The 13,499-nt window shown below is 39.7% G+C and overlaps 1 protein-coding gene across 1 annotated transcript; it reads right to left on the bottom strand.

The window, feature by feature from the left end:
• Positions 1 to 1,934: 1,934 nt before the first annotated feature.
• On the bottom strand, positions 1,935 to 11,674 carry LOC309702993 (uncharacterized protein). Its single transcript, XM_082527697.1, has 7 exons — positions 11,576 to 11,674; positions 9,115 to 9,207; positions 5,438 to 8,670; positions 5,059 to 5,150; positions 3,665 to 3,822; positions 3,181 to 3,235; positions 1,935 to 2,285 (listed from the first exon to the last, which is right to left on the bottom strand). The coding sequence occupies exons 2-3, from the start codon at positions 9,130 to 9,132 to the stop codon at positions 7,762 to 7,764; spliced, it is 927 nt and encodes a 308-aa protein (XP_082383823.1). The 5' UTR covers positions 9,133 to 9,207; positions 11,576 to 11,674; the 3' UTR covers positions 1,935 to 2,285; positions 3,181 to 3,235; positions 3,665 to 3,822; positions 5,059 to 5,150; positions 5,438 to 7,761.
• Between the last annotated feature and the right edge of the window lie 1,825 nt (positions 11,675 to 13,499).

The following is a 13,499-nucleotide window of genomic DNA, read 5'->3' as shown; positions in this document are numbered from 1 at the left end:
AAGTTCAGTATTTCAAAGCAGGAGTTATGAAGACTCATACTGGCATTAGGACTAATAATATGTACTTACAAAGTCAAAGTTTTTTAATTATGCTAGAATATTGGAAGACAATCAACTTTTAGTGTTTTCTGCATATTAATTATTCTGAAATAGAGACGGTGACCCTAACTGTACAGAAGCACTAAACAACTGACAATCTAACAGACATCATTGGCCTGAGCCGTCATGCACAGTGAGTCTGATCCTTTGCTGTGAGAGTCTGACAAGCATGTTTCTGGTCAGTTTGGAAGAAATAATATCACAATGTTGATCTTTTTTTTCAATATTCCTTCTCTTTTACAACATAAACTGTGATCAAAGCTACTTATGTTCACAGCATGTAATAATACTGACAGTCCAGGGCATTGTGGTCTGTTGAGCTAGGGTTAGGGTTAGCAATTCAAACATATGTAATCAATATTAAACGTCTCTGACGTGGGCCACTGTCCGCAGTGTTGGGAAATCCATACCAGGCTGGAACGAGTCAAGGTAGGTGAGCATCCACGAGAAGACACAGCAGATGCATCCTACTAATACTGACAGGACCAGGAGACTCCAGAAACCGAGCATCTTCTCTTCAGTGCCATCCTCTCCTGTCACCCTCTCTGCCCGCAGCTCTTTGAGTATGGGGTAGATAAGGGCGCAGAGAAACCCTTATTACTAATTTGTATTATAATTTGATTTTCATGAAATATTCATATTCAGTATCAGTCCTTTTATATTAATAACCACACATCCACCCAGGCTCATGGTGGGGCAGGGCTCTGTCCTGGGATGCTTGAGTACAAGGTAATGTACACCCTGACCAGGTATCCAGTCTGTCAGAATTGTTTTCAATATTTGGTGCAAAAACATGAGTGACAACAAAAATCCAACTAGGATTCTTGCATATGATGAATGAAGTCTGTCTTTGACTGTATTGTCCAGCTGATCCATCAAACCCCCAGCAGGTGAACCTTATTCATGACATAACACAGCAACAATGTAAAAAAAATGAAACAGCAACAGTCTAAATGTAAAGTGCATTCTAAACTCCTCTTCAATAAATCATATGCAAAGAGTCATTCAGGACTGTAAAACGTGAACTACAGAACCCAGAGTCTTCATCATTAAATCTCTGGTTGCTTCATTTTTCTATCCTATATCAGATACTTTAAGGTTAGGTTAGGTAAAGTTGCATTGTCGTGGTGAGGCAAAGTGCTTTATGTGTGTGTGTGTGTGTGTGCGTGTCATGAACGGCTATAAAAGGCCTATAATTAAAGAACAAAGCGGGTTTGAGTTCGAGTTGCGGCAGACTGTCACTACTTGTAAATGGAACGCGGCCTTCCTACGGCGGACAGCTAATAACAGGAATCGGACGCGGTCCACCCAAGTCCACAGCAACCACCATAGCAACCGCCTAGCATGACCTTAAAAACATATTCTGTCTTCATAACTATCAAACACATGAAATGATTTGCTAAGGTTTTAAGTGTTACAGCTGCAGAGAGCTATGGCGGTATCTTTGGAAGCTGTTTACATAGCTAATAATATACGATGTAACCATGGAGACAGTCAGTCACGTGAGCTAGCGGTGCACGTTTACTACAGTGAATAAGGTGATTGCGTCCACACGCTGCAGAGGGTAAAGACATTACTTCAATATTGTTTTATATTTGCCTTCTGTTGACCATCACCTCAGGTTCACCATCACAGTTTCAGCATACAGATGCACACCGTCTAAATATGAACACATTCAAAAACTCATGTCTCAGAAATAACCACAGCTGTTCATGTTTGTCATTAGTTTTATTTGTAAGAAAATTATGAACTTCATATTGTGCATCAAATAAAAGAACATTTCACAACTCTGAGTCAACAGGAACAGGTAACAGAAATGTCTCTAATGTGTACAGTGTAGTGTAAGCATCAAAAGATCATAAAGGAAACACTAACATTTATGTGAAACTAATTGTAATAAAAAAATGAGCAGGTGCTTTATAGATTTAAAAGAAAGAATCTGAAAACACTTTTTTGGTCTAAGTGATCAAAGTAGAAAACAGAACTGATGTTCAAGAACAAACCGTAGCTGCACTAATATTACACATCTCCATTGTTGTGGTGAACAGACATGTTGCTTTTAAAACCACATGCAGTGTGTGACCGTGACTGTTCACTGAGACCATGAACGCCACTTTGCTGAAGCCTTCGCCTTCTTCTTCTTCTTCTAAATTGGAAGCAGAAGCAGCACGAGCTGCTTTGATCTACTGAAAGGAAAAAGCAGAACATCTGAGCTGAAACCAGTCAGCTGAAATCAATAAGACAGGAACAATCATTCAATGCAGTGTCTCAGGTGGCTTAGCCTGTTACAACTGTTGATACAAGCTAAATACGGTTAACACACAGTGTCAGGGAGCTCCAGTGTGGGAACTAGTGGCTTTAGGTTTGTAGTCATTTAACTTTCATCCATTCATTCATTTAATTCAGGAGGAAGAAATGTCCGGTTGGTGCAGGCTGGTTACATTTGGTCCCATGCATTTGGTCCCATGCTGTCATGTTATTTGGGCAGGAGTACCTGTCCTCTGTTAGACTTAGAAAGTTTCTCCATAAGCAGAGTTTCTAACTCTTATAGCACATCTGTGGCTGACAGCTTTTTGGTGGCTCTTTTTACCCCACACTGGTTGTGAGTGTGTAAATAGCCCCACTAGTTCTTTTGGGTTGCAGTTAACTTGGGAGGAAGAGGTAGGTCTGCCATGACTAGATGTATAACAATTATCTGGGATACATAAATTTCATAATGCGTGCATATATCTCTATAAACCTGCCTGAGGGCTGCCATTTTTTACATTCAGTTATTTCTTTGTTGAATCTAAATAATGAATGTGTTACAGTTAAACTGACACTGATCAGTGTAAATGGCTCATTGGGACACAGAAACCTTTAAATTAAACCTGATTTCGAGTGTCAAACAATATCAAAGCTGTAAAAGCTGTTTACAGTCAGAATTTATAAAACTATGATTGTAAATAAATTCAAACAAGTGAGCTTTTATCTTTGTGCTGAACATCAACACTGTGACTTCTTAGACTGTAAGCTTTACTTTAGCACAACCACTTGTAGAAGCTGCCACTCCAAATGTCTTTGATAACAAGAAAAAAATACCTTTTCATTCCACGGCCTGAAGTTCTTCTCCGACATCTTCTGCCATCAGCTTTGTCTGCTGGTTTGAAGACAATAAACCACAAAAAAGATGATTGAGTCACTTTGTCTGCGTCATGCAGCTCGAATGTGTCGTGTAACGATGTTGAATAGCCGTCGTTATCCCTCTGCTGTGTCAGTAGGATTGTACTGTACAGCATCTCATTGATATGTGAGGAATGCTAATGTAACACGATAACAGACTTACATCATTAAAACATAAAGGGCAGGAGATATTTAGATATTTTTATATTTATATTACATTTTATAGCTGACAGATATTACTAAATAGATAGAATTTACTAAATAGCTGGATGAACATGAAAAATATGTCTATAATAACAAATGACCATGAGAGCCAGTAGAATTAATTCAACTGGACACTCGAAAGACGTCCTTAAATGCTCTTTAAGTGGCAGAACAGATGAACAAACAGTTAATTGCTTACGTGAGATGAAATCTGCTCAGCTACTTTGAAAACAGCTTCTAACCGGTTCCTCCTTTAACAGGATGACTGCTCAGGGGTAAGGCCATCATGCAGTCCAGCAACCTTTATGGTTCTGCTTTGATTCACCAGGAACTATTAGGGAAACCTTCCAGCGCCTCCTGTGAAAGACACAGGCATAAACACACAAACATTTATTAACATGTTCCACAGTCTTCCAGCTTGATTTTCTCATCCTGTGGACAACAACGTACATGGATGCAGGTTTATTGTTAACTGTTGTAAGGTTTATTTAGTGAACATATCCAGCTGCAGCTCCACTGTGATCCTGAGCTGGATAAGCACTTAAGAAAATGTGTCAATAAATGGACAAACATCAACTTACTATATTTATCCAAACAGATGGGACCAATAATGCTTCACTGAGTTAGAGACTTTAACGTCTCTTCTATGCAAGAATGTCTCGTGCTGCAAACTTGACAAAGGTTTTTCAGACTACATGTAGCTGTCCTCTATGTCAGCTCACACATTTACATTTATGTCACACTTATTTCTGCATTTTATAATTATTACTTACATTTTGATTAGATACCTTGAGTTTGTAAATGATCAGATTACATAATTGGAATACAATGTATCCAATTCAGGGTTGCGGGAGGATGAAGCCTATCCCAGCTGATACATTGATATATTGCCATGATGACATCACAGTTAGATCTTTACTGGAAATGATAACAATTCCCCACCTCTCAAAAAGTTCTCCTTATATAGACATCAACTGCTACTTTAGAGAAAAACAAGTGTGTATTACATTGTGCATTTTGTGAAAGTGTATCTATCAGAAAAACTGTCCTCAGACGACCCTCCTATTTTTACTAAGTGTGTGTGTGAACGTGCGTGTCTTATATAAGTGTGTTCATGTTGTTACAGGCCTGAGTACGTGCAGAACTGAATGTAGACAGGCCTGGGTCCAACAGGACTTGTGGGTCCGAGCGGTGTGATTGCAATGATGTGCAACAACTTAAACAAATAACAAGAATAATACAGAACATCAATAGACTGATTAAAGTGCTGATAATCTGTGTGCATTAATATTTGCTCAAAGTAACATAGATGTGCTTCAAAGATTATTCTGTCAACTAATTCAACAATGGTAAATGATTAATCAATGATAATTCTGATTATAACTGTGATCATAAGAATACAAAATAAAATATCTCCTGGCCACAGCTGCCAGTTTATTGCAGGGCTAACACAATATGTGTAACAGAAAATCCACTTAAATGTTTGATATTTCTTATAATAATTATGACTATTATTTAAAGGTTTCTTTAAATAATACATTTGGATTTTTTATAACCTCTAAAATATAAACCTGAGCTGTTTCAGATTCTGACCTCTGACCTCACTGCAGCTCCTTCTTGGAAGTACGTCTGCTTCTTGTCTACCCCCAGTGTTGACCGCCTGCCCTTGATATCACGTACTATACCTGAGGAACAAAAAAGGACAAATACTTGCCTTCATTTAAGAAGTACATTCATACAGAGGTAATCTATGGAAACACACTAGTTCACCCTTTGGGAGAAATCAGTTCCTGTGAAACATTTCTGTAAATGAACATCATGTGGAGAATGAATCAAATGAGTTCTTCCGGTGACTCAGCAGTCCCACACTGACAAATGAAATCTAGTTAAACTATTAAGCATATTTGCTCTTCTGAAATCTGTGTTAAACATTCACCAGGTCCCCCCGTGTGGTTCTGGGATCTTTGCTCACCGTTCTCATGATCATTTTGACCCCACGGGATGAGATCTTGCGTGGAGCCCCAGATCGAGGGAGATTATCAGTGGTCTTGTATGTCTTCCATTTTCTGATGATTGCTCCCACAGTTGATTTTTTCACACCAAGCTGCTTGCCTATTGTAGATTCACTCTTCCCAGTCTGGTGCAGGTCTACAATACTTTTCCTGGTGTCCTTCGAAAGCTCTTTGGTCTTGGCCATGGCGGCGTTTGGAGTCTGAATGTTTGAGGCTGTGGACAGGTGTCTTTTATACAGATGATGAGTTCAAACAGGTGCCATTCATACAGGTAACGAGTGGGGGACAGAAAAGCTTATGGTCTTATGGTCGTGAAAATACGGTAAATTAGTTTGAATCTGAAATCATGGCTCAAACTACTTGTTCTGAGACCATTTCTTTATTTTTCACACCAAACTGTTTAATAAGATAAACTCTACACAGACTTCATCAAATATAACTAACACTTTAACAGTATCAGGAGTTCATAATACAAACTTCAAATCAACAAGAAAACAGCAGCAAACACGTGGATCAAAATTCATTAAAAAACAACATGTGGACTTCAAGGACTAAATACACTAAAGTGAAAGGAGGAGCAAAAAATAGAGGTTTAACAGAATTTGAATTAAGTAAAAGTAGTCACCTGTGATCTTTAAAATGGTCCTGATGTGTGCTGCTGTTTTTAACTTTCAACATTTCTTTGCTGCCACTGTGAATACGAATGTGTTCTTTGCCTAATTGAATAAAGGTTACACTGACTTACTGCTCCATCCTCTGGTACAAACTGGCATTACATGGAAGTACAGCTCAAAACCAGTTTAGTTTGAGTTTATTTTTTCAGGACATAAAGTCACAGCAGGTGTTGTTTCAAAGCTGGTGGACAGATTTAGTTCATTTTGGAGGATTTAAGAGCAACTGCTGTGAAAATATTTGTAGTTTTGGGAGAAAATGATTTAAGAGAAGATTTTACAACAGCAAAAGATTAAATATGAATGAAGAATTGAAATTTAACTGAGGTAACACATTAAATGAATACATTAAAAAAAGAAGTTAATTTTGGAAACACTAAGAAAATTCAAATGAAAGAAATTGATATATATACCAATATCTGCAATTCTGATACATTATCTGTTTGGTGAAAAAGAAATTCCTATAACTTTAATAATACAGTAACAAGTACAACTACTAAACACTACTGTATCCTAAGGAAACAAAGACTAAAATGTAACAGAGATAACATTTTAGAGAATTAAAATCCCTCAAAGGAAAAAACAAACTTGATATGCATATCTATACATGCAGCTTCCTAAACATAACATTCAGGATTATTCACTGCAGGTCCAGAAATCAGAGCTACCTCATCAGATCCAAGTGTGACATCAGCTGACACTCTTTACAGGAGATTCCATCTGAACTCTGTGGAGCCTGATCTCAAGGTTTTTAAGTCTGACCCTGAAACCAGAAGAGGATCTTTCTCTCTCTTCAGATTCATTGTGATCCAGTGATTTCAGTCCTGCATGATCAGGCTGATGTTTGCACAGAGCAGATAATGAAGTGAAGGTTTTTGCACATTGGTAACAGTGAAACAGTTTATTTACAGTGTGAGATCGTTTGTGTTCGGAGTATGAACTGAGATTCCTGAAGCTCTTGTCACACTGGTCACAGCTGAAGTTCACTTCCATGTGTGTACGTTCATGTTTGTTACGATGACCTGATTGTGAGAAGCTTTTGTCACTGTGTCTGCACTTGTATGGCGTCTCTCCTGAAGTGGTGAAGGATGACCCACACTAGTCACAGATGTGCTTTTTGACCCCACTGTGGAAGAGTTCATGTATTTGTAATGTACTTGGTGTGTGGAAGCCTCTCCCACATTCTTTGCAGTTTTTCATTTTGTCTCCAGTGTGTCTACATTGATGTGGTTTTAGGTCCCGTTGATGATTGGAAGTTTTTCCACAAATTCACAGAGAAACGTTTTCCCACCACCACAGTGAAGACAGGGCTGAGAACTGGATCCATCTGCGTCGCTCTGATTCTAAGCAAAGACATTGTAAGTCGGGGAATTGCTTCAATGTTTTTATCCTGAAAGTCGCCTGAAACAAAGAGCATCTCTGCCAACGTCCAATTACATTTTACTGTTTACATTACAACACTCAGCTTACTGAGAGAAAATGAGTCTTCATTTTCCCAAACAGTTCATTCAGTTTAACTCCATAAGTTTACTGATCAGACTTTTTCCAAACAATCAGGTTAAAATTACAAGATAAAAAATCAATACATCCTCACAGTAACTGCACTTGTAGAGTTACTTTCTGGAGTGGATCTGTTGGTGTTTTTTCAGCTGATTTGGAGCTTTAAAAGTCTTCTCACACAGGTCACATTTGTAAGGTCTCTCCTCAGTGTGGCTAAACATGTGTTGTTGTAGCTGTGCATCTGTTGTAAACGGTTTCCCACACTGATCACAGCAGTAAAGATCATTTCCAGTGTGAATCCGTAGGTGACTATTTCGGTACTGTTTGTCTCTGAACCTTTTTCCACAAAAGTCGCAGCTGTACGCCTTAATTCCAGAGTGGGTAACTAGATGCTTCTGTAAGCTGCTATTTTGAGCAAACGTCTTGCCACACAAATCACAGCTGTGTGCTTTAACTCCACTGTGCATGATATGGTGTAATTTTAAGCATTTACGATGGGTAAAAGACTTTCCACACAAGTTGCAGCTGTAAGGTTTAACTCCACTGTGGATGAGTTGGTGTGTTTTAAAGCTTTGAGCGTGGGTAAAAGACTTTCCACACAAGTGACAGTTGTACGCTTTAAATCCACTGTGGACGAGTCTGTGTGTTTTTAATTCTCCAGCCTGGGTAAAAGACTTTCCACACAAGTCACAGCTGTGAGCTTTAACTCCACTGTGGATGAGTTGGTGTGTTTTTAAGCCTCCAGACTGAGTAAAAGACTTTCCACACAACTCACAGCTATAAGGTTTAACTCCACTGTGGATGACTTGGTGTTTTTTTAAGGATCCAGCCTCGGTAAAAGACTTTCCACACAAGTCACAGCTATACGGTTTAACTCCACTGTGGATGAGTTGGTGTATTTTTAAGTGTCCAGAGTGGGTAAAAGACTTTCCACACTCATCACAGCTGTAGGTTTTCTCTCCTTTTCTTCTGTGAGGTTTGTCGGCCTCCTGAGAGCGCTGACTTCTTGCTCCATGTTGGTCCTGCAGTGACAGAGATACAAACAGAGGCAGTGAGTGAAATGCAGTCGTGGAACAAACTGAAACTCCCTCCATTGGTGGAATCAAACATGTCAAAAAAAACACATTGTTGGTGTGTTTCCACCACCTTCTGTTGACAGTATCACATTACAATGATATGCTACAATGAGAGTTGTAATGAAAATTACATTATTGAAAAAAATATTGATCAGCGGAGAAAATCTTTTACTTGAGTTCAACTGATGATATTGTTGTTTCAATGTATGCTTATAAAATATAATCTTTGTATTTTCTTCTAACTTGTGTGGTTTTTGGTTGTGAATGTAGATTCTGTGTATATGGAGGAGCCCAGGTTGGAAAAGATAAAGCTGCTGTTAACATGTTTTTAAAAACCAACCAGCTGTGCACACAGTTTCAATAACAGTGTAACTGTAATGTTTTTGTTACCTTTTGTGTTGAAGTCATTGTTTCCTCTGTAGTGGCTGAGCTGAGTCCAAAATTGTTCCTCTGCTGCTCCAGCAGACTACTCCTGTTATTCAGCTGGGACACACACACAAAAAGTATATATATACACACACACATATATATGTATGTATAAATATATATATTGATCTGCTGGAGATCTGCTGGAGCCACTCGCCTAACTTGGGAGTCACCGCACCTAGTGCTCCGATTACCACGGGGACCACCGTTACCTTCACCCTCCACATCCTCTCGAGCTCTTCTCTGAGCCCTTGGTGTTTCTCCAGCTTCTCGTGTTCCTTCTTCCTGATATTGCTGTCATTCGGAACCGCTACATCGATCACTACGGCCGTCTTCTTCTGTTTGTCTACCACCACTATGTCCGGTTGGTTAGCCACCACCATTTTGTCCATCTGTATCTGGAAGTCCCACAGGATCTTAGCTCGTTCATTTTCCACCACCCTTGGGGGCATCTCCCATTTTGACCTCGGGACTTCCAGGTTATACTCGGCACAGATGTTCCTGTACACTATGCCGGCCACTTGGTTATGGCGTTCCATGTATGCCTTGCCTGCTAGCATCTTGCACCCTGCTGTTATGTGCTGGATTGTCTCTGGGGCATCTTTACACAGCCTGCACCTGGGGTCTTGCCTGGTGTGATAGACCCCAGCCTCTATGGATCTTATACTCAGAGCTTGTGTGTCTGTGTGTGTGTATATATATATATATATAATTTTTTTTTTACATATGCATCTGGAGATCATCCTACGAAGTCCACTATGAAGGCACTATTGACTATGTGCACGAGACAATGCTAACTTCCTGGTTTGAGACCGGATGTGGGGTTGTGCATTTCCGGTAGCTTTATTTTATTTATTTTGCGGTCAATCGCTACTGCGAAGATATACTCCAAAATCATGTCCAAAACTCGAAAACGGAAAGATTGCGTTAAGTTACAAAGAGCAGAAGGTGGGAACACTCACCGCTGTTGTTTCATAAAAAATCTAATGATCAATTTTAAAGCATTTAGATCGATCAGTTGTTTACATCACTCAACACAAGCAGAACTGCATTACTGCATTACACTTTTCGATGTGGCATCGTCCACATTCAGAAGCACATCTCTGTATAGTGACTGGTCTTATGATTTAAACAGGCAAATGTTCAGCATTCAAACTACAGGTGAAGAATAGTCAAACCAGATGTTTCCCCCATTATGTCGATATCAGCTAGTCAAGTACACACCTACACAGCATGTTAACAAACCGTGAAAAAAGCCACACAAAAAATGAATGATTGCTGGTAACAGTTTCTATACATTAGTATTTACGAAGGGTATGTTGTGACTTACCTTCAAAATTAAGGCGGTCCCTCGCTATAACGCGGTTCACCTTTCACCTCGCTTTTTCACGGATTTTTTAGTGCAAGTTTGCATGCTTTTTTTTACGTCACATTGTGTCCTGCGTCCTGATTGCTACAGACGATCTCCTCCGTGACGTCTCTCGTGTACAGTACAGAATCGCTGCAACGATCGCTAGCAGTGTGACTCTGAAGTGCAGTAGTGTATGTCCACGATGTCCACCAAACTTTTTGCACCGTCAAAAATAAAATTGGCTACTTGATTTCACCTATCGCTGGTTATTTTTAGAACATAACACCCGCGATAAACGAGGGACAGTTGAGAAATATAACATTTGAATCCCTTTTCTCTTTTGCTCTGAGGCGCGGGGAAAAAACATCGACAAGTCGATGAACATCATTTACAGATAGTAAAAGGAACTTGCAAAGAAAAGTGTCTGGACTTCTTTAAGTTAGTTGAATAAGTTTCACCTCTCATCCGAGAAACTTCTTCAGTTCTAAGGTCAAATGGTGAGTCCCAGATATAAACCTAGTGGGAGTAACCCCCCACAGAGGGACAAAAGGTGATGATCGGATCATCAGGGGGACAAAAGGACCGATGACCTGGATGACTGAGAACCTTCACAGACATCATTTACAGATGTATTGGGTAAATGTCCATCTATAGAAATGTAAATCGCCGCTTGATTCATTCATCAACTTGTTTTGGACCGTAAACCAGGCGCGAATAGGACACCGGAAACAAAGCTCCCCACGGGAGTTTCCACACCGGAAGTAGCATATGCTAACGTGCACATAGTCAATTCTAAAGGCTGATTGCCCTCCCCCACGCTTGTACCTGTGGCTTCATGTCCTGAGGGTGGGGGTTGGCTCTTCTCCTGCCCTGCACCCCATCCTTTGTTCATATTCCAAGACTATTTTTCTTTATGTATTCTTTCCCCCCAGCAACCGCCATAATATTGATGTTGCAAGCAATTACAAACTCTACAGACTGTCTGACTCCAGTCTATACCAAGCAATCTATTATTCTCAACAGAGCTAAACTCAGCATAAACTGAACCCACATTAAAGTTAGCTCGATGCTTACCTTTAGATGATCCCACAAACCGAGAGAAACTCCGCGATGAAGCTGGAAGTCTTTCCAAACAGGAAACAGATCAGGGAGCAGAGACCCACGTGGTTCACGCTGATCTCAGCTAGGATCCAGGAGACAAGGGTGTGCAGCTCGATGCAGATATCGATCCAAACGTTGGTAGTGGTATATGTTCCTGTAAGTTTACTACTCTACTCCCGTTTCATAAAAAATCATCTCTCTCTGCTCGACTCCTCTCCTGCGCACACACACTTTCTCCGCCCCCTTTTCCTGGCTCTGTGGTGATATGTTACTGTGTGGTCACGTGACTCAGCTGCACAACGTGACCACGTGGGGTGTAATTTCGAAATCTCCTTTTCCTAAACTCTTTTCCTTGGCCTCGATGAAAACGTCATCGTGGGAAGGAGAATTGTTAAGGACTCAGGGAAAGAGAGGAGCAGTGCTGAGAATTGGAACAGCCTTAGGCTGTATCCCAATTCAGGTTCTGCAACCTTAACGGTCCTCAAGGGCCGCGTACTCAAAGACCGCTAAGGCCGGAAGTGCGATGCTTGTCTTTTACAGAGTATAAATACGTATAGATGTATCAAATATGAGTGGATCATATATAAGAGACAAATATTGTTCATTTGGAATGTCGTTTTTACCAAACTGATATTGTATCAGAATTGCAGATATGGTTTTATATATCAATTTCTTTCATTTGAGCTTTCTTAGTGTTTCCAAAATTAACTTCTTTTGTAATGTATTCATTTAATGTGTTACCTCAGTTAAATTTCAATTCTTCATTCATATTTAATCTTTTGCTGTTGTAAAATCTTCTCTTAAATCCTTTTATCCCCAAACTGCAAATAATTTCACAACAGTTGCTCTTAAATCTGTCTTAAATCTCTTAAATCTGTTGCTCTTATCTGTCCACCAGCTTTGAAACAACATCTGTTCTGACTTTATGTCCAGAAAAAAGAAACTCAAGCTAAACTGGTTTTGGGCTGTACTTCCATGTAATACCAGTTTGTACCAGAAGATAGAGCAGTGAGGCTGTGTAACCTTTATTCAATTAGGCAAAGACCACATTCATATTCACATTGGCAGCAAAGAAATGTTACAAATTCAAAAAATTCTACTAAACCTCTATTTTTGGCTCCTCCTTTCACTTTAGTGTGTTTACTGTGTTCTTGAAGTCCACATGTTGTTTTTTAATGAATTCATTTCATTTCCACATGTTCTGCAGCTGTTTTCTTGTTGATTTGAAGTTTGTATTATGAAATCGTGATTTGATTTGATCTGATCCTATATTTGATGAAGTCTGTGTAACGTTTTTCTTAATAAACAGTTTGGTGTGAAAAATAAAGAAATGGTCTCACAACAAGTAGTTTGAGCCCTGATTTCAGATTCAAAGTAATTTAACTGTTTTCAGTGGTACATGTGGAGGTTTATCACTGGAGGAGACTTGGCTGTTCTCCACTCACACAGAACAGGGTTCCTGCAGCTCATTAAAAACTCTAAAATTATCTTTAAGGACAAAGATGTTTGATTTTTCTTAAAAGCAAGATTTGGGCATGAAGTTTTCAGAGAGTGTGTTTAACATTCATTGTAATGAACATCTCACACAAAGCAGATGTTCCTGCATTGCAACAGCGGTTTGCAGATGTGTTCTACCCCCTGCCCGGCTGGAGCACCACCTTGAAACGCAGCCTGGCGTCTGTTCATGACCTAACATGTTGCCTGAGCACAAGAGACAAATTGTGCAAAAGGAATTGGCTGAAATGGTGAAAATGCTGTTATCACAGGATGAAATGAGGATTTGTTCCTCAGTGTTTGGTCTCCTATGCTTACCTTTTCTCCAGATGATTTGTCGCAGCTGTTGAGAGGGGCCAGTTGTCTTTAAGGTGCTTCCAGGTAATTAAGAAGTGAGCGCACG

The sequence above is a fragment of the Aulonocara stuartgranti genome (assembly GCF_965226115.1).
Source record: "Aulonocara stuartgranti genome assembly, chromosome: 3".
Classification (NCBI taxonomy): Eukaryota; Metazoa; Chordata; class Actinopteri; order Cichliformes; family Cichlidae; genus Aulonocara; species Aulonocara stuartgranti.
Note: the sequence above shows the minus strand (reverse complement) of the source record. Positions and strands in the feature narration are given on the sequence as shown.